This window comes from Myotis myotis, unplaced genomic scaffold, assembly GCF_014108235.1.
Source record: "Myotis myotis isolate mMyoMyo1 unplaced genomic scaffold, mMyoMyo1.p scaffold_m19_p_3, whole genome shotgun sequence".
Lineage (NCBI taxonomy): Eukaryota > Metazoa > Chordata > Mammalia > Chiroptera > Vespertilionidae > Myotis > Myotis myotis.
In genome coordinates this window covers 157,147,722-157,169,727 of record NW_023416335.1, presented here as the reverse complement: position 1 = coordinate 157,169,727, position 22,006 = coordinate 157,147,722, and the positions used below count along the sequence as shown (strand labels likewise).

General features: G+C 42.4%; 1 protein-coding gene across 25 annotated transcripts in view; it reads right to left on the bottom strand.

The window, feature by feature from the left end:
* Nucleotides 1-22,006, bottom strand: part of R3HDM2 (R3H domain containing 2) — a 179,713-nt gene that overhangs the window by 47,118 nt on the left and 110,589 nt on the right. For all 25 annotated transcript variants that reach the window (XM_036297268.1, XM_036297251.1, XM_036297250.1 and 22 more), the window contains one exon: nt 1,134-1,333. In XM_036297268.1, coding sequence (XP_036153161.1) covers nt 1,134-1,298 — 165 coding nt within the window. In that variant the 5' untranslated portion in view covers nt 1,299-1,333. The remainder of the gene's footprint in view (nt 1-1,133; nt 1,334-22,006) is intronic.

Sequence of the window (22,006 nt, the reverse complement as noted above, 5' to 3'; positions counted from 1 at the left end):
AACCAGCAGTGACCACGGAAGTAGAGAAGGACTGGAACAAGTAAGCTAGATGAGACTCAGAGTCTGGGATGCCTGGGTACAGAGGAGCCCTGAAGGAAGCTCAGCTGACCATCACCTACCGCTATCATGTCTGCACTGTCATATGAATCTGGATGAAGAACATTGCAACCAAAGAGTGAAATTCCTCCCACTTACATTTTCCAAGTAGCAAGTTCAGAGACTATTTCTGAACCAGAAAATGCTGACTGCTTTAACACAATCAGGATATGAATTTAACACTGTGTAAAACCAGGCAGCCCCAGTTTTAAGAGTTTCTTGTATGAGCCATATTATGACTTGTTAAATATGTGTTTGTATACAGTTTATTTTTATTTTATTATTTTTTAAAATATATTTTATTGATTTTTTACAGAGAGGAAGGGAGAATGAGAGGGATAGAGAGTTAGAAACATCGATGAGAGAGAAACATCGATTTAGCTGCTTCCTGCACACTCCCTACTGGGGGTGTGCCCGCAACCAAGGTACATGCCCTTAACCGGAATCGAACCTGGGACCCTTCAGTCCTTCAGTCCACAGGCCGACGCTCTATCCACTGAGCCAAACCGGTCAGGGCTACAGTTTATTTTTTGATAGTTAAAAAATATCAAAATATAGCAAGAAGCAGTGTAACTCAGATCTAAATGGGTTAGGGCTTTCACTCTTGTCTTCTTTCAACTTCATTATGGAATCTATGGCAAAAAGGGAGGGAGATATTTCTTGAGAGCTGAAGTTGGGTTTTTAGGGAGAATCAAGTGTTCTTATAAGTGACTGGCTTCCTATAGATCCCCCAACGCCACCTATAAAGACCCTTCTATTCAGGTATAAAGAGTGTGCATAGCCAAAGCCGGTTTGGCTCAGCGGATAGAGCGTCGGCCTGCGGACTGAAAGGTCCCAGGTTCGATTCCGGTCAAGGGCATGTACCTGGGTTGCAGGCACTTCCCCAGTGGGGGATGTGCAGGAGGCAGCTGATCGATGTTTCTCTCTCATCGATGTTTCTAACTCTCTATCTCTCTCCCTTCCTCTCTGTAAAAAATCAATAAAATATATTAAAAAAAAAAAAAAAGAGTGTGCATATATGCACTTCTAATCCTTACCTGTGTCTCCTGACGCAAACTGGTATCTTCACTCTCTTTCTCAATTTCTTCTTTACTTGGAGTCTTAGATATAAACTTGTTTTTGCTTACAGATTCTTCTACCAGTTTTTTTTCTGATTCTTTCATTATTTCCAGGGTCTCTTGAGTAGTGTTACTATTAGACATCTTCTTCAATAGAATACAGTAGGCTCTATGGACTCCTAAAGAAACATCAAATGCATTAAATAAGAGGTGTGTATTCATACTTAACACATCACACAAGACTTGTATTGCACATACAAGTCTTCAGTGGCTTCCCTATAACCCAGAAAAAGGCCCTCTGACAAACACTATCTTTGGATCTGTTTATTTTCCTCTTTTGGTTGTTGTTTTGTTAATCCTCGCCTGAGTATATTTTTCCATTGATTTTTAGAGAGAATAGAAGGGAGAGGGAGAGACAGAGAGAAACATCGATGTGAAAGAGACACATCAATTGGTTACTTCCTGCAAGCACCCTGACTAGGGCCAGGGAACCTGCAACCAAGGTACATGCCCTTGACTGGAATCGAACCCAGGACCCTTCAGTCCGCAGGCCGACACTCTATCCAATGAGCCAAACCGGCTAGGGCTGTTTATTTTCCTTTTTAAAAAAGCTTTATTGAGGTAAAACTTTATACAATAAACTGCATATAGTTAAAATGTACAGTTTAATGAGTTACAATGATTTCACATGCATATATTTGTGAAACCATCACCACAACCAAAATAATAAGCACATTTATCATCCCAAACTTTGCCCCTTCTCTTTGGTAAATCCCTCCTCCCTTCCCTGCCTTTCCCAGCCAACCACTGATCTGCTGGCACTACACATTCGTCTCCATTTTCTAGAATTTTAGTCATAATTATCTGGATTCTTTTACTCAGCACAATTATTTTGAGAGTCACCAGGATTTGGTTCTAAAGTAATGTAGTATGACTCCTCTTGGCACCTATTTCCCTCCCTTGTTCCCTACAGCAATCTGCACACATTTTTAGCTTGAGCACTTCAAAGAGTTAACTCACTAGACTCTCCAGAAAGAAAAATCTATAATAATAAAAGCATAATATGCTAATTAGACCGGATGACCTTCCGGACGGAGGGAAGCCCAGGCTCCTGGGTGCCTGCCGGCGGCCAGAGAGAAGCTGGTGCCAACAGCCGGGAGAAGGAAGGCCTACTCTTTTTTAAAAAGTTTAATTTAATTTAATTTTATTGTTTAAAGTATTACGAACAGTAGTATATATGTCTCCTTTTTTTCCCCATTGACCTTCCCCCGGCCTCCCCTACTCCCCAGCACATGCCCCCCCCCCCCGCCCCCCAGTGTCTTGTGTCCATTGGAGGAAGGCCTACTCTTGTATGAATTTCGTGCATAGGGCCTCTAGTATATTATAAAGCTCCATTCACTAACAGAGAGGACCGATCTCCTTTCCTAAGGGAGAAATTCCACAGCTATCACAAACCACAACATTGTTACCAACTTCAAGCCTCTCCCCCATCAAAAAGCAGCAAAATAAAAAAATGGTTATAGAATCTTAATTTTTTCCTTTACCTTAAGCAAGCTGAAAAAGCAAAAAGAGTACTCTAGTTATATGTCCTTCAGAAAGACTGGGTCTCTCCCCGGAGGAAGGGAGAATCTTTTCTTTGCTATTCACTATTTTTATTCAGTCATTCTACTGCATTCCACGGATACAGAGTATCTGTAGTGCAGGGGTGGCCGGCTCTTTATCACTTACTATTGCTACCTGGGAAGTCCTGTAATGAAGTCAACACACTTTTCCAAGTATACATTTAAAAATATATTTTATTGATTTTTTACAGAGAGGAAGGAAAAGGGATAGAGAGTAAGACATTGATGAGAGAGAAACATCGATCAGCTGTCTCCTGCACACTCCCTACTGGGGATGTGCCTGCAACCAAGGTACATGCCCTTGACCGGAATTGAACCTGGGACCCTTGAATCCACAGGCCAACGCTCTATCCACTGAGCCAAACCGGCTAGGGCCCAAGTATACATTTAGAAACAGAAGTTAATGCTCTACACAGATTCATGTCCTCAATCACTGAAGTCAAACATGCTTAGCTCTAACAATGGTTTGCAGAGGTTTCTCCTTACATGGTTAATGACTGTATTTTAATCCTGAATACTTTCCCTCCTTTAAAAATAGACTGAAAACTCTCCCAAATGTCATGTCTATTCCATGTAGCCCTAGAAATGAGCTAAACAATCAGCAATGCTTTAAAAAAACCTTTCACACTAGACATTTTTTCATTTTTCAAATCAGTTTAACGGCTAAGACCCAAAGACTAAGACTCTTAAGAAGCACAGGTAAGTTCATCCTGGCATAAGATAGTCTGCAAGATCATTGCTTTGTTTACCTTGTGGCGGCTCTTGAGCAGCTGTCTAGAAACTTAGTTTGCATAGTGCTAGATAAATTCCCTTTAAAAGGCCAGAAAGTCATTCATACAATCATAGTCATACATCTGAATTTAAAGATGAGAAGTGTGGGAAGAAACTGACTACAAAAGAAAATGGCCGATGTTCTATTTTTTAATTAATTGACTCAGTACCTAGAGACTTCTATAAAAAGAGTTATAACCTACACAGCTTTATGGATCATTGGTTGTACATAAGAACTGCATATACACATATATTTATCCACCTCCCCTCTCCATGAGTAAATCAAGCCTCCATTCTCTTCAGTTTGAAATATAGTAAAACTTGGTGCATGCCCTCTCCATATCCCTTAGCTTGAAAACATCAATTATGATCAGAATCAGAAAAGTTCTTAGATATCACCTCATGCAATCTCCCCTCATGCCCCCAAAGAAGAGCTCCTGGAAAACTCCTGGGACAGATAATTTCACTAATTCTTAAACAGTTTTAACTGTTATATACTGTAGTTGCACCCTACCACAGACTACAAACTGCTTCAATCTTTATTCTAAATCTGCCTTAGGATCACACAAAATTAAGTTTACTTCTTTTTCACATGATAGACCAACATTTTTCTTTTTTAGGCTTAAATAGCCTCACACAGATTTCTCTGTCAAAAAGAGAAGTTGAGGGGTGGGGAGGTGGTGGAATTGGATGAAAGTGGTCAAAAGGTACAAATTTCCAGTTATAAGATAAAGAAATACTAGGTATTTAATGTATAGCATAATGACTATAGTTAACATTGTGTATGGTATATTTGAAAAGACTTAAGAGACTAAGTAGATCTTAAAAAAGTTTTCACTATAAGGAGAAAAACATTTTTTGGTAACTATATGAGGAGATGGATGTTAACTAAATGTATTGTGGTAATCATTTCACAATATATATATGTCAAGTCATTATGTGGTACACCTTAAACTTACACAGAGCTGTATGTCAATTAAATCGCAATAAAACTGGAGAGGGGGGTATAATATGGAAAAATACAAAGCAGCTGGTTGTTTCTTTTTCCAGGATGGTCCTCAATTATCAAATAGGTATATTTCTTCAAATCAGTGACAACTTTGCCACTCCTGTTCACACATGGGTCAGAAAAGGCTCAACTATCTGACTACCTTCACGATGTCCCAGCACTGTTGCTCAGCCAAAGCACTAAGGAAAAAAACCCAATCAAACAAAAAATGATTTTTCTAACAGTCATACTGGAATAGGGTCACATATTCTAACTCAAATTTTAAGAAGCCACATTGTTTCCAGGTTTCCTTCATTCATTGAGAAACAGAAAAACTTGCACTTTAGATACTTTAAGACATCCATAAAACAGACAGTGATTAATGAGTCTATTTTTAATAATTTTGAGAGTCCTTTCAACTGAGGTCACTGGCCTCTTGAAGAGCTGTGTAAAACAAAGTAATTCGTACTCTGAGGAAAAATAAAGCAGCAGAAGAAAAGGTACAGTAGCACATTATACTGGCTAACTACTTAAATCTCCTCTTTCTTCTACACTCAATCTATCCCAGACTTTCTTCTGGTGTCTGCCTTCCTCTAAGGACACATGATCAGGGAAGATGATCACATTTCTGAGACCTAGGAGGAAGATTTTAATTAGCTGGGCCAATTGTGGTAATTCCTTTTCCTTTTTCCTGTTTTGGGAAGGGATAAATGACTCATCAACACTAAGACATGAGAGGATTTTGTTGGGTGGGTGCCTTCAAAGAACAGCTTCCTACTGTATTATTATTATTTTTTTTAAAAAAGGTCACTATAAAAAAAAGGTAGTTATCTTCTGCTGAAGGTTGTCTTATACGCAGATGATGCCTGGACTGTGGCAGCATCCTACCAACACATGGAAGATGGTAGAGCAGAGAGAATAAGTCTGGATCCTTGATGCTGTGGTGCAGAACAGACATTGAATTAGTCAATCTGGACCCTGCCTACCCCCCCAGCTCTGTACTTCTTGATGTGTGAGGTCACAAATCCTCTTATCATTTAAGCTATTTTGAGTTGAGTTTACTGTTCCTTGTAGCTAAAAGCACCCGAGATAGTCAGAAAGGGTATGTTAAGCCCTGGCTGGTGTGGCTTGATTGACTGGCATGTCCTCCTGTACACTGAAAAGGTTTTGGGTCCAATTCCCACTCAGGGCACATATCTAAGTTGTGGGTTTGATCCCCAGTTGGGGTGCATATGAGAGGTAACCAATTGATACTTTTCTGTCATATCAATGTTTCTCTCTCTAAAAAAATGAATAAACATCTCCAGGTGAGGATTAAAAAAAGAGGGAGGAGGGAGTATCTGGACCAGACAGAGAAACCTAGCTCCACACATAGAAATGACTGACAGGGACAGAGATAATAATAATCAGCTAAAAATTTTGGAATGTTTACAGGCACTATTCTAAGGTGCTTTATGTATCTCATTTAATCTTACAACAATCCTATGAGATAAATATTATTATCATCACTATTTTACAGATAAATAAACTGAGTCACAGAGAAGTTAAATAATTTGCTAAGTGGCATACAACTGGTACACGGAACAAGTAGAACTCAAAGTCAGGAAATACAGCTCTAGTGCTTGCTTTCTTAACCTTTAGGCTATACTGCTTCTAACTAAGGCCAGGCAAGAAAATGAAAAGTCTATCAAAGATACAAAGGAGCCCTATCTGGTTTGGCTCAGTGGATAGGCCTGCGGACTGAAGGGTTTGGGTTTCATTTCGGTCAAGGGCACATGCCTGGGTTGCAGGCTTGATCCCCAGTAGGGGGCGTGCAGGAGGCAGCTGGTCAATGATTCTCTCTCATCATTGATGTTTCTATCTCTCTCTCCCTCTCACTTCCTCTCTAAAATCAATAAAAATATATTTTTTAAAAAGATACAAAGGCCTCTTTTCAGGTATGAACCATCCACAAACTAGGGATATCCAAAGGAGTATCTAGAGAAACCAAGATGGCGACATAGGTTAACGCGGGAGATTGCTGCCTCGAACAACCAATCAAAAATACAGCTAAAAGACGGAACGGACATCATCCAGAACCACAGGAAGGCTGGCTGAGTGGAAATTCTACAACTAGGAGGAAAGAGAATATCATACCCAGACTCAGAGGAGGCGCAGTGCTGAAGTGAAATACTAAGGTGCGGAGTGCGCGCGGAGCGGGCTGGCGGCGGAGGGCGCGGTTGTTGTTTTCAATTGGGAGGGAGTTTCAGACTCTGAGCTCCAGATCCGGGCGAGTCTCTAGGGACCCAGACTCAAACAGGAGAAGCGGGACTGTCTAGCTTCGGTCGGAACTCGAAGGCAGCTTTCTCTCCGAGGTTTGCAGCGGTTGCTGGGACTCTGTGAGGCAGAGACCCTAGGGATGGAACTGAGAGCAGCCATAACTGCTCGCTCCGGCCCGCCCTGTAGATCCCTGGGGACCCGCCCCGCCCAAGCCCTGCTCAGAGCCATTTGCCGGATAGCCTCAGGCAAACACTAGATTAGCACCGCCCTAGAGATCCAGCACAGAAGCTCTCCCACTGCAGACACAGCTGACTCTCATAGCCAGTTAGCCTGGAGGTCAAATCACCCCTGGTATTGCCAACAACAATCAAGGCTTAACTACAACAAGACTGTGCACAAAGACCACTAGGGGGTGCACCAAGAAAAGATAAAAAAATGCGGAGACAAAGAAACAGGATGCAAATGTCAGAAATGGAAGATATAGAGCTCAAAACCACACTTTTAAGGTCTCTCAAGAACTGTCTAGAAGCTGCCGATAAATTTAGTAAGGCCCTCGAAAAGACTGGTGGGACCGCCGATAAATGTAGTGAGATCCTCAAGAAATCTAATGAGACCCTCGATGTTGTGATAAAGAACCAACTAGAAATTAAGCATACACTGACTGAAATAAAGAATATTATACAGACTCCCAACAGCAGACCAGAGGAGCGCAAGAATCAAGTCAAAGATTCGAAATGCGAAGAAGCAAAAAACACCCAACTGGAAAAGCAAAATGAAAAAAGAATCCGAAAATACGAAGATAGTGTAAGGAGCCTCTGGGACAGCTTCAAGCGTACCAACATCAGAATTATAGGGGTGCCAGAAGAAGAGAGAGAGCAAGATATTGAAAACCTATTTGAAGAAATAATGACAGAAAACTTCCCCTACCTGGTGAAAGAAATAGACTTACAGGTCCAGGAAGCGCAGAGAACCTCAAACAAAAGGAATCCAAAGAGGACCACACCAAGACACATCATAATTAAAATGCCAAGAGCAAAAGACAAAGAGAGAATCTTAAAAGCAGCAAGAGAAAGAAACCCAGTTACCTACAAGGGAATACCCATACGACTGTCAGCTGATTTCTCAACAGAAACTTTGCAGGCCAGAAGGGAGTGGCAAGAAATATTCAAAGTGATGAATACCAAGAACCTACAACCAAGATTACTTTATCCAGCAAAGCTATCATTCAGAACTGAAGGTCAGATAAAGAGCTTCACAGATAAGGAAAAGCTAAAGGAGTTCATCACCACCAAACCAGTATTCTATGAAATGCTGAAAGGTATCCTTTAAGAAGAGGAAGAAGAAGAAAAAGGTAAAGATAAAAATTATGAACAACAAACATGCATCTATCAACAAGTGAATCTAAGAATCAAGTGAACAAATAATCTGGTGATCATAATAGAATCAGGGACATAGAAAGGGAATAGACTGGCTATACTTGGGGGGGGTAGGGGTGGGAGATGCGGGAAGAGACTGGACAAAAATTGTGCACCTATGGATGAGGACAGTGGGTGGGGAGTGAGGGCGGAGGGTGGGGCGGGAACTGGGAGGAGGGGAGTTATGGGGGGAAAAAGAGGAACAAATGTAATAATCTGAACAATAAAGATTTAATTAAAAAAAAATAAAAAGACACAAAGGAATCATGGAATCTCATAATTGCAAGGTGACTGAGCTCCCTCCTCCTGCATCCATAGTCCTCCACAGTTAGGTTCCTGAATCATCAGAAACTCTGAAAAATGGTTGCGCTGACCCTACTTGTATATACCTCTAGTGAAGGGAAAGTCTTTACCTTTAGATACAAACCTGTGTGTGTGTGTGTGTGTGTGTGTATTATAAAGGCAAAACTCATCTTCCTAATCTCACTTCCATGTCAGCCTCTTACAGAGGCAACTTTATCTTCATTTTCTAAACATTCCCAGCTTCTTAAATCAGGTCTTCATATCACATGGTCTTGAGTCTCCCCACCATTTTACTTGTAGGGTTAAGAGGCTGTCCTCAAGCTAACAAAGGCAAATAATGAGGGGTCAGAATGTTACTATTCTAGAGTCAAGATTCATCAGAAGATACACTGAGCTCAAAACAGAATTTCTTGAGCTCTTTCATCCTCCAAAATAACCTTTAACTATAGTCACTTCCAGTCCTATAAACCTATGCAGAAGGCTCTCCTTACTTTTAAGGCATAAGGATTCCTGGAAACAAATTTTTCTGGGCCAAACAAAGGCAAAAGATGCAGCTCAGGGACAAGACAATTAATTCACCTAAAAATAAAAAAGCTTTAAAAATAAAAAGTGAGACTAAAGCCAGTAGAAAAGGTTTAAAAGGCAGAGAAGTAATTTTCACTCTTCATGCTTTAGTATAGAGAGGAAACTGAGGCTTGGAAGGTTTTTTGGTGGGAGAAGAAAGGAACTATTTCATATGCAACTTGACCAGAACAAAGCAAAGACATTAAATTCCCAGGAGAGCCGAGATTTGTGCTTCCCTACAACCTATTTGTGCACATTGTACATTTCATCCAGGCAAACAGCACAATTTTAAGGCAGAATGTCTCCTGAGGACACTGAGTGGGCTCAAAGCTACACAGAGAGGGCTGTCAGAAGTGGGGGGCAAGGAGAGGGAGTGAGGAAATAAGATGATACAGGGGATGATGACTGGGAGCCAAGATTTAGCAATTTTCAGAGAGAATACTGCATATTCCCCATAAATTTTTTGACTGCCACGGTAAGTACCTGCCAGAGCACAGTGATATTATATATCCTTCCATCAACTCTATAAACAACTTTCTAGGCATTGGGCCAAAAAGAATACATTATATAGGGACACTGAGAAACAGAAGGGCAGTTTCATTTTCTTTCTTTCAATCCATGGCCAAATAGAATGCAAGCACAAAGACAGTATATAGAGGCTAAAAATGCTGACATACTCTATAGCAAAATACCTGTAAACTTTCCAGTCCTTTACTAATTTGTATATCAAGACTAAATTACTCCTGCCCAGTGGTGTGGCTCAATGGTTGCACTTCAACTCATGAACCAGGAGGTCACGGTAGATTTCAGTCAGGGCACATGCCCAGGTTATGGGGGTGTGCAGGAGGTAGCCAAAAGGTGATTCTCTCTCATCACTGATGTTGTCATCTCTCTCCCTCTCCCTTTCTTTCTCTGAAATCAATTAAAAATAATATTTTTAAAAAGAGTAAATTACTCCAAATTGATACCCATATTTTATTTTTATTTTTTAAATATATTTTATTGATTTTTTACAGAGAGGAAGGGAGAGGGATAGAAAGTTAGAAACATTGATGAGAACACACTCAGGGGGCAGACTCAGTGAGCACCAAAGCCCCATTGAAGCAAGTCTTGCTCTGGAGGGGTGTCTCCAGCACAGTTCTCCCCCTGCAGACACAGCTGATTCTCACAGCCAATTGGCCTGGAGGTCAATCACTCCCAGTGTTACCGACAACAATCAAGGCTTAACTACAACAAGACTGTGCACAAACAGTCTTGGGGGGAAAAAGACCACAAGGGGGTACACCAAGAGTGTCCACCTCCAGTAATTGGGGAGGCTGAACCACGGGGCCCTATAGGACACCTAGCACAGAAAACCACTCTATCAACACAGGAAAGCATAAAAAACGCAGAAACAAAGAAACAGGACACAAATGACAGAAATGGAGGAAAGCAAACTACTGGATATAGAGTTCAAAACCACACTTTTAAGGTTTTTCAAGAATTTTCTAGAAGCCACTGATAAATTTAGTAAGACCCTCAAAAAGACTGGTGAGACCGCCGATAAATGTAGTGAGATCCTCAAGAAATCTAGTCAGACCCTCGAGGTTATGATAAAGGACCAACTGGAAATTAAGCATACACTGACTGAAATAAAGAATATTATACAGACTCCCAACAGCAGACTAGAGGATCACAAGAATCAAGTCAACGATTTGAAATATGAAGAAACAAAAAACACCTAACCAGAATAGCAAAATGAAAAAAGAATCCAAAAATACGAAGATAGTGTAAGGAACCTCTGGGACAGCTTCAAGCATACCAACATCCGAATTATAGGGGTGCCAGAAGAAGAGAGAGAGCAAGATATTGAAAACCTATTTGAAGAAATAATGACAGAAAACTTCCCCTACCTGGTGAAAGAAATAGACTTACAAGTCCAGGATGCACAGAGAACCCCAAACAAAAGGAATCCAAAGAGGACCACACCAAGACACATCATAATTAAAATGCCAAGAGCAAAAGACAAAGAGAGAATCTTAAAAGCAGCAAGAGAAAGAAACCCAGTTACCTACAAGGGAATACCCATATGACTGTCAGCTGATTTCTCAACAGAAACTTTGCAGGCCAGAAGGGAGTGGCAAGAAATATTCAAAGTGATGAATGCCAAGAACCTACAACCAAGATTACTTTATCCAGCAAAGCGATCATTCAGAATTGAAGGTCAGATAAAGAGCTTCACAAATAAGAAAAAGCTAAAGAGTTCATCACCACCAAAGCAGTATTATATGAAATGCTGAAAGGTATCCTTTAAGAAGAGGAAGAAGAAGAAAAAGGTAAAGATACAAATTATGAACAACAAATACACATCTATCAACAAGTGAATCTAAAAATCAAGTGAATAAATTATCTGATGAACAGAATGAACTGGTGATTGTAACAGAATCAGGGGCATAGAAAGGGAATGGACTGACTGTTTTTGGCGGGGAAAGGGGTGTGGGGAATGCGGGAATAGACTGGACAAAAATCATGCACCTATGGATGAGGACAGTGGGTGGGGAGTGAGGGTGAAGGGTGGGGTGGGAACTCGGTGGAGGGGAGTTATGGGGGGGAAAAAGAGGAACAAATGTAATAATCTGAACAATAAAGATTTAATTAAAAAAAAAAGAAGAGTATATAGATGCAGGCTATGTGCTGAAAATTAGAACAACATCCCTCATGTATCTTTTATATTAATAAAAGAAGTTGATATCATGTTAAAAAAAACAAAAAAAGAAACATTGATGAGAGAGAAACATAGATCAGCTGCCTCCTGCACACTCCCTACTGGGATGTGCCTGCAACCAAGGTACATGCCCTTGACCAGAATTGAACCTGGGACCCTTGAGTCTGCAGGCTGACGCTCTATCCACTGAGCCAAACCGGTTAGGGCGATACCCATATTTTAAAAATTGTTCAAAATCTAGGGGCTCAAGAGAATGACTACATCAACTGTGGCATATTCAATATAGAATACTACTCAGCAATAAAAAAAGAATTAACTTTTGTGTTTGCCTTCCTCTGAGGACCCAGGATCAGAGAAGGTGACCCAATCCCTGAGCCCAGGAGATGGATCTTAATTAGCTAGACAAATGATGGTAAATGTTCCTTTTTGTTACAGGCTTGGGAAGGAACAAATGATCAAATCATCATCAGTGAGACATGAGGGGACTTTGCTGGGTATATACTGACATACACAAAAACATGACTGATCTCAAAACTATTATCCTATCTAATAAAAGAGAAACATGGTAATTAGCGTACAACCACTACCCTTCCCATTGGCTAATCAGGGTAATATGCAAATTAACTGCCAGCAAAGATGGCGGCAGGCAGCCAGGCAGCTTAAAGCGAACATGAGGCTTGCTTGCTTCAGTGACGGAGGACTCCAATGTTCCCCGCCTGCCGCTGCCAGCCTCTGAGCTGCAACTCTAAGCAACTATGTTACAAATATAGAAGCTAAACAAAACCCCAGAAACCTGCTTTAGTCCGTCGGGCTTCAGCCAGCAGGATCGCAACATTGTTTCAAATACAGAAGGTAAACAAAGGCCAGAAACCTGCTTTCAGCAGCAGAGGTCTAAGAGCTGGAGCCAAGCCTCAAAGCTAAAGCTGGACCAGAATAAAAAAAAAAAGAAAAAAAGGAGTGGTTGGGAGCTTCAGTCACCCGCCAGCCTGAAAACAGCCCTCAGCCCCTCACCCAGACTGGCCAAGCACCCCAGTGGGGAACCCCACCCTGAAGGGTGTGTGACCAGCTGCAAACAGCCATCATTCCTTCACCCAGGCTGGCCAGGCACCCAGTGGGGACCCCCACCCTGAAGGGTGTGTGACCAGCTGCAAACAGCCATCATCCCCTCACCCAGACTGGCCAGGCACCCCAGTGGGGACCCTCACCCTGATCCAGGACACCCTTCTGGGCAAACCAGCCGGCCCCACCCATGCACCAGGCCTCTATCCTATATAGTAAAAGGGTAATACACCTCCCAGCACCAGGATCAGCGGAGCCGAGAGGCCTCCCGGCACTGGGATCAGTGTGACAGGGGGCAGCACCCAAACCCCCTGATCGCCCTGCGGCTCTGTGTGTGACGGGGCGGGGCCACAACCTCCCTATCCGCCCTGCTCTGTTCGTGACAGGGGAAGGCGCCCCAACCCCCTGATCAGCCCTGCTCTGTGCCTGATGGGGGGAGCTCCCCAACCCCCTGATCGCCCTGCGGCTCTGTGTGTGACAGGGTGCGGTGCCCCAACCCCCTGATCGGCCCTGCTCTGTGTGTGACAGGGGGCAGCGCCCCAACCCCCTGATCAGCCCTGCTCTGTGTGTGACAGGGTAGAGCCTTAACCTCCCCATCGGCCCTGCCCTGAGTGTGAGAGTGGCAGTGCCCCAACCCCCTGATCGGCCCTGCTCTGTGGGTGATAGAGGGCGGCGCCCCAACCCCCACTCCACGGGCCCTGCTCTGTGTGTGATGGGGTAGAGCCATAACCTCCCCATTGGCCCTGCCCTGAGTGTGACAGTGGCGGCGCCCCAACCCCCTGATCGGCCCTGCTCTGTGGGTGATAGAGGGCAGCGCCCCAACCCCCTGATTGGCCCTGCTCTGTGTGTGACAGGGGGCGGTGCCCCAACTCCCCTATCGGCCCTACTCTGTGAGTGACAGGGGGGAGCTCCTCAACCCCCTGATCGGCCCTGCTCTGTGCGTGACAGGGGGAAGCGCCCCAACCCCCCTGATGGGCCCTGCTCTGTGCGTGACAGGGGGCAGCGCCCCAACCCCCTGATTGGCCCTGCTCTGTGTGTGACAGGGGGTGGCGCCGCAACCGCCCCATCGACCCTGCCTTGAGTGTGACAGGGGGCAGCGCCCCAACCCCCTGATGGGCCCTGCTCTGTGTGTGACAGGGGGTGGCGCCGCAACCTCCCCATCAACCCTGCCTTGAGTGTGACAGGGGGCGGTGCCCCAACCCCCCAATCGGCCCTACCCTGAGCGTGCCTGAGGGTGGCATCGCAACCTCCTGATCCGCCCTGCTCTGTGCATGACAGGGGGCGGTGCCCCAACTCCCCAATCGGCCCTGCTCTGAGCCCGACCAGGGGCTGCACCTAGGGATTGGGCCTGCCCTCTGCCACCTGGGAGCAGGCCTAAGCCAGCAGGGCGTTATCTCCCGAGGGGTCCCAGACTGCGAGAGGGCACAGGCCGGGCTGAGGGACGCCCCCTCCCCCCCGAGTGCACAAATTTTTGTGCACCGGGCCTCTAGTGTTAAATAAAAGAAAGAGGATCTCCCTCCAAAAAATACATACAACATAAGCCCGTTTATATGAAATTCAAGAACAGGCAAAACTAGCTTATAATGATTTATACCAGAAAGTGGTTGATTCGGGTTTGGGGAATAAAATATTGATTGTAAAGAGACATAAGGAATCCTTCAGGATTGCTGGAAATATCTATCTTGTTTGGCGTAGTAGTTACATGTAGTAAATATACTACAATTGTCAAAACTTAACCGAATGCTTAAGATTGTTATTTAAACACACACACACACACACACACACACACACACACACACACACACACACCACACGGGGAATTGCCCTTAGGGCATTTTTTCCCAGTTGGGGGAAAAAACATCCATAACGTTAAAATACCAGGTTAAAAACGAAACTGTAGGTGCTTATGCATGGCAAGCTTATTCTTATACTCTTTGATATTAGAGTTAGGAGTTTAAAAAAAGGGCACTAATGTTTTTTAGCAAGATTATAAATCTGGGTCTTTATGCACTTCAACTCATATCCCCCATGTGTAGTTATATAACTTTCCCAAGGTCACACCACTACTAAGACAACAGAATTCTGGTACTGATTCTAAAGTTTACATTCTTTCTATGACATTGGTTAATACGATTATATAGGTTTCAAATGTACACTTCTGATACCTGATCTGTATATTGCATTGTGTGCCCATTACCCAAAGTCAAATTATCTTCCGTCACCATATATTTGACCTGATTACCCTTTACTACCCTCCAACTCCCTTCCCTCTGCTAACCACCGTACTGTTGTCTATGTCTATGACTTTTTGTTTGTTTGTTTTTCTTGTTTACTGGTATTCATTTGTTCTATCAGTTTTATATCCCACATATGAATGAAATCATATGGTTCTTAATTTTTTCTGTCTGCCTTATTTTGCTTAGCATGATATGCTCAAGATCCATCCATTTTGTCCCAAATGGCAGTATTTTTTCTTTCCTCTCCTCCTCTCCTCCTCTCCTCTCTCCTCTCCTCCTCTCCTCCTCCTCCTCTCCTCCTCTCTCCTCCTCTCCTCCCCCTCTCTCCTCTCCTCCTCTCCTCCTACTCCTCTCCCTCTCCTCCTCTCCTCCTCTCTCCTCCTCTCTCCTCTTTCCTTTCCTTTCCTTTCCTCCTTTCCTTTCCTTCCTTTCCTTTACTTTCCTTTCCTTTCCTTTCCTTTCCTTTCCTTTCCTTTCCTTTCCTTTCCTTTCTTTTCTTTTCTTTTCTTTCCTTTTCTTTTCTTTTCTTATAGTATCCCATTGTACATATGTACATCTTTATCCAATCATCTATCAAAGGACACTTTGGTTGTTTCCATGTTCTGGCCACCGTGAATAATGCTACATGAACACAATGGTGCATATATCTTTGCAAATAAATGTTTTCAAATATTTCAGATAGATAACCCAGAAGAGGGGTTGCTGGGTCATATGGTAACTCTATTCTTAATTTTTCCTCCATATTGTCTTCCATAGTGGCTGTACCAGTTTACATCCCCACCAGCAGTAAATAAAGGTTCCTTTTTCTCTATAACCTCTCCAACACTTGTTATTACTTGTCTTGTTGATAACAGCCATTCTAACAGGTATGAGGTGGTATCTCATTGATTATTGTTTCTAACATTATTTAATCCTCACAAAACTCTTCATTTGGGCTTTTTCTTTCCTTTTTTTTTTTCAGATAAAGACCCCAAAGCTTTGGATGAATTAAACAACTTTTCCAATACAAGAAGGGCAAGGGCAGTATTCCACCTGCTGTGTCTGATCCCAAAGCCAAAGTTTTAGGTGTCCCAAAATGGACATTCAGGAGCACTCTGTGGTGTGAAATGTGGGATGGAAGGCCTTTCTTTAGAGAGTGAGTATCAATAGGGGACATATTTGGAGGTTTAAAAATTAGGTTTGTAAACTCTTCCATCTTTCCACTCAATCTTTATGACTAAATTTTTTACAGTTTATATAGAGTATCTTTTTTTTTTAAAATATATTTTTATTGATTTTTTTTTACAGAGTGGAAGGGAGAGAGATAGAGAGTTAGAAACATCGATGAGAGAGAAACATCGATCAGCTGCCTCCTGCGCATCTCCTACTGGGGATGTGCCAGCAACCCTGGTACATGCCCTTGACCGGAATCGAACCTGGGACCTTTCAGTCCGCAGGCCGACGCTCTATCCACTGAGCCAAACCGGTTTCGGCTATATAGAGTATCTTATTTGATCTTCTCAAGGTGTAAAATATTATCTCCATTTTATAAATGAAATACTAACATTCAGAAATATTAGGTGAATTGTTCAAGGCCATACAGTATATATAAAAAGCCAAAATTCAAACTCAGGTCTTCTTGATTCCAAATTCCATGTTCTTCCCACCACAATGCTCGAAGTACAAAAAACAAAACAGTGTAACTGCATGCCTGAAGAGATAACTGGCTTACTAGCTCTTGGGAGAAGGACAGGAAAGAAGGCCCTATTGAGCTATAAATGAGATATATGGGATCTTCTCTTCAAAGACAGAAAGTATAATATGGAGGAATAAAGTTTAAAGTACTTATGGAACATGTAAAGCTATAATTAAGTAATATTCACCAAGTAGAAGTCAACTATCATAGGTTTTACTAGTACCAACCCAATAAAATAATAACAATTGTGCCACTTTTCTAAATCAGGGAAGCATGAGAAAAATCATTCTGTTCAAAAGAATTCACTGGTGTGGTAAGGAAGGCCATAGGAGTTGGCTGATGCAGAGAAATTCCTTAGAAAAGTAAAGAGAGAAACAAGATTAAAATGATCTAGACATGGCTCGGCCGGTATGGTTCAGTTGGCTGGAGCGTCATCCCATGCACCAAAGGGTCTCGGGTTCTATTATTGGCTAGGACACATATCCAGGTTGTGGGTTCGATCTCTGGTCTGGGCGCATACTGGAGGCAACCGAATGATGTTTCCCTCTTGCATCAATGTTTCTCTCTCTCTCAAAAGAAAAATGTTGTAGACATGTACCCTCTTTCTTTGCTCAATATCTGTCATGGCTATATCTGTTCTGAAATGAGAACTACTGGTGATTAGCTCAATCAATTGAAGTGTTAGTTTCTATTGGCTTCTCTACATTCTTGGCCCAAAATGCCTATTTTACTTCCTTGAGTGAAACAGAACAAATCAAATTTCCTCTTTTTTAAACAAAGAGCAGCAGTGAGGCTTTTCCCTGTGCTGCTTCCATTTCCTTTAACTTTATCATAGTAATGCCACTATGTAGAAAACATCACAGACTCTTTTTAGAGAGAGTGGAAGTGAGGGAGAAGAGAGAAAAACATTGATGTGAGAGAGACACATCGATTGGTTGGAGCCTGGGATCCAACCTGCAACCCAGAGACATGCCCTTGACCAGGAATTGAACCTGTGACCCTTTGGTTTATAAGCCACCACTCTAATCGCTAAGCCATGCCAGCCAGGGCAACATCACAGAATTTTAGGAATGGAAAGCATCTTAAAAGTTCACACTGTCTTTTCCCATGCCCTGGCAAAATTGCTTCCAACTCAACCCAGACAAGACATTCTGGAAAGAAAGAAAGAAAAAATCACAATTTACTTACTGTTAATCGCATGTCAGGATGCCTTCTATTGCTAACTTAAATGCCATGCAGCTAAGTCTATATTGCCCTACTGTGATGACTTTAGAGGTCAATGCCACCTGAGACTGACCTGAGAGGTCAATGCCATTGAGGAGGAATATAGGGGGCAACCTGGGGGAGGGGGGGTAGCAATCTGAATCTGTGCCAGTGATCGGTGTCCTAGAGCACATTCGCATCAGCCTATAATTAAGTCACTGCCCTTCCTTAGGCCTGGGTGCTCCCAGTTTGCAGGGGCCCCAGGCCGGGAATTTGGCAGCTTGGCTGAAAGAGGGGGTTGCTGGCACCACCCAGGCCAGGCATTTAGATACAATCTAACTTCCCCATTCTAACCGACTCAGGAGAGGCTGTGAAAGCCTGCCACAAAAGCTGAGTAGTTGGGAAACAAATATATTTAGGAATATATAGGGGATGATCTCATTGTATTAGCTGTTTAGGCTTTGGATCTTCGAATCCCCTGGGCCAGCAGCGCTGCTTTAAATAAAGGGTCTTTCCTGAATCTCTGGGTACTCGTGTATTTTCTGGTTGCCTGGTAAATTCTGCAATACCATCACCTGTCAGGTGAAGAGGACACCTAAGCCAACAATTTAGTATTAAAAGAATCTTTCAAAACCTAAAATTGAATGTGAGACTGGCCAGAGAAATGAGATAGGAATAATCTAATTTCACATGAAGAAATTGGAAATCTTTAGGATCATTATTCCAGTCTGTGCTACTTGTTATGGCAGCCATAAGACACTAATACAAGTAGTACTATGAAGTATCTTTAAAGGAAGTGGACAGACTTTCTTTACTTATCCTTAATTCATGCTGGCTTGATTGTAGAAGTTAAGGCTGGTGCTTCAGCAGCCTTCTGGGACTGTGAGATGATACTGGATTGAAAACTACAGACAGGCAACAGATGAAGAAACCTGGGTCCTTGACTAGACCAGCCTTTGACTGGACTAACTACCTCTGAATTTTCTGAATGTGAGAGAAAAATAAACTTCTTCCTGTTTAAGATACTATTTAGGTTTTGCTGTACATATATATTAAAAGCATACACGTATACTCTAATAATAATGATAAAAGTAATAATAATCATTCTTCAATTACTATAAGCAAGGAATCCTGCAGCATCACCCTGGAGTTTATATGTACTTATGAGGAAAGAGGTAAAATAAGGAAAATTAGCATTTTTATGGAGGATATAAGATCATTACCCTAGGGCTCTAATGCTACCTCTGCTGCAAGGAAAAGGCTGAGCATCATTACTGGGTGAGTTAGGGGCAGCAATCATCAAAATAAAGAACATTCAGAACAAAAATAGATACAGAGGCAGAGCTGCCTCGAACAGATTGTCAAACTACAGCAGGAAGGCCGGGGAGGGTGGGAGGGCAGGAGAGGGGTGGGTAAGAGATCAACCAAAGGACTTGTATGCATGCATATAAGCATAACCAATGGACATAAGACATTGGGGGGTAGGGGAGGCCAGGGGATTGTCAAGGGCGGGGGGAAAAAAAGGAGACATATGTAATACTCTTTGTAATACTTTAAGCAATAAAATAAATAAATAAATAAAGAACATTCAATCTCCAGAGTATAAGAAGTAGCAAGCATGCCCTAGCTGGTTTGGCTCAGCGGACAGAGCGTCAGCCTGCAGACTGAAGGGTCCCAGGTTCAATTCCGGTCAAGGGCAAATGCCCGGGTTGTGGGCTTGATCCCCAGTGTGGGGCGTGCAAGAGTCAGCCGATCAATGATTCTCTCTCATCATTGATGCTTCTATCTCACTTTCCTCCCGTTCTTTCTGAGATCAATAAAAATGTATTTTATTTTATTTTTTTTAATATATTTTATTGATTTTTTACAGAGAGGAAGGGAGAGAGATAGAGAGCTAGAAACAATGATGAGAGAGAAACATCGATCAGCTGCCTCCTGCACAACCCCCACTGGGGATGTGCCTGCAACCCAGGTACATGCCCTTGACCGAAATCGAACCTGGGACCCTTGAGTCCGCAGGCCAACGCTCTATCCATTGAGCCAAACCGGTTAGGGCTACAAATGTATTTTTAAAAAAATCACTCTATTGTATGTGCAGAACTACATTTTATAAGTAGATATTATCATGTAAACTGAGTATCTAAATGATTAGGTAGCAAATCCTATTGATTCTAATTTCAAAATATATCCAAAATTTAATGACTTCCTACACTTTCACTGCTACCACCCTGGTCCAAGCTGCCAACTTTCTTGGCTGAATGATTGAAATAGCCTATCTGGTATCCTGCTTCCACTCTTGATACCCCACAGTATTTCCTAAACATAGTAGCCAGAGTAATTGTTTAAAAACATTTTCAGACCATATTATGCCTTCCCTCAACAAGCTCCAATGGCTCAGAGCAAAATCCCAAGTCCTTAAAATGACCTACAAGACCTTACAATGACCACTAGTTTTCCCTCAGACCCCATCTCTTACTACCTCCTACCTCCCCTCCGCCCCAACACACACTTATGCAGTTCATCACACAGGCTCCTCCCTGTATCCTAAACACACTTTAGGGTGATTGCTTTTTACTGTTCCTTCCTTATGCTTGAAATGATTTCTCAGATAACAACATGGCTTGCTTACTCAGTTTCCTCAGATCTGTATTCAAATGCCATCTCAATGAGCCTTTCTCTGGTCACAATAAGTAAAATTACAAAACCTCAAATACTTCCTATCCTACTTCCTTAGGCCTCCCCACAGTTAATCAGATGCTAAACAGACTATTTGCTTCTCTTTTCTTAATAGATGAATCTGAAGTTTGTTTATTTGTCTGTTTTTCTGTGAGACAGAAGGCGATGGCATAATGAAAAGCTGACTCATAAAGACTCCAATAGCTCAAAAGAGGGGAACAAACTTATGGACCTCTTGAGTCTCTTTCAATCAAGAGACTTTATTTACAGATTTAACTTAAATCTGTAAATAGCCATTAAATCTGTAAATAGCCAAGCCTGGGAACATTGAAGGGGAAGAGAACAAGACCCACCATAATTTCTCAAGTATCCCTAATCTATACTAATAGTCTATACTAATAAAAGGGTAATATCTTTAATTAGACTGGACATCTTCTGGACAACCTTCTGGACGTCCTTCTGACAAAGCCATGGTGGTGGGGCCAAGGCAGAGGGGGTTAGGGGTGATCAGGCCAGCAGGGGAGAGCAGTTAGGGGGGTCAGGCCGGCAGGGGAAAGCAGTTAGGGGGATCAGGCCAGCAGGCAGGTGAGCGGTTAGGAGCCAGCAGTCCCGGATTGTGAGAGGGATGTCCAAATTGGAAAGAGTGCAGGCCGGGATGAGGGCTGCCCCCCCCCATACACGAATTTCGTGCACTTGGCCTCTAGTGTAAAACATAAGAAGAGAAACATAATACTCTTGACTTCTTTAGTTTACAAGATATAGAGGGGAATTTTTTTTTTTTTTTTGTATGAGTGAACCATTCCCAGTCTCTAAAGCAATAAGATACATGCTATGATCATAGGCACAGACCTATGTCAAAAAGAAGAACAAGCTAGGGAAGTGACGATGGAAAACATGGAAGCTACTCCCAGCTAATCCAACTCCAGACCCTGGTATATAAATGTATCATCAAAAGGATCTACCATACTGGAGTGGAAGAGGAAGAAGGAAAAACAAATTAAGAAAAAGCTGCCAACTCCTGACTCAGCTTTAGAGCTACCAAAATAAGCAAGGAGGCTTCAGATATAAAGATAAATCTCTTCTGGTCTAGAAGGCCAGAATCTGACTTAGACTTGGCATAAGTCCAACTGACTGCAGCAGCAGCAGCTTGATTCACAAATAGGTGATAGACATTTCCTATCACATCTTCTCCCAAATAAATCATATTAAGAAGATAATGGATCATTACAGTGTTTATAGTAAATGGCAAATTCTGAAAGAAAAGAGAACACCATCATATACCATTCTTGAAACTTTATTTCACTGCTCTATATACAATTATGGAATTAATATCATATATCACTGAGTAAATAATTCTGCAAGATTAAATGATGATG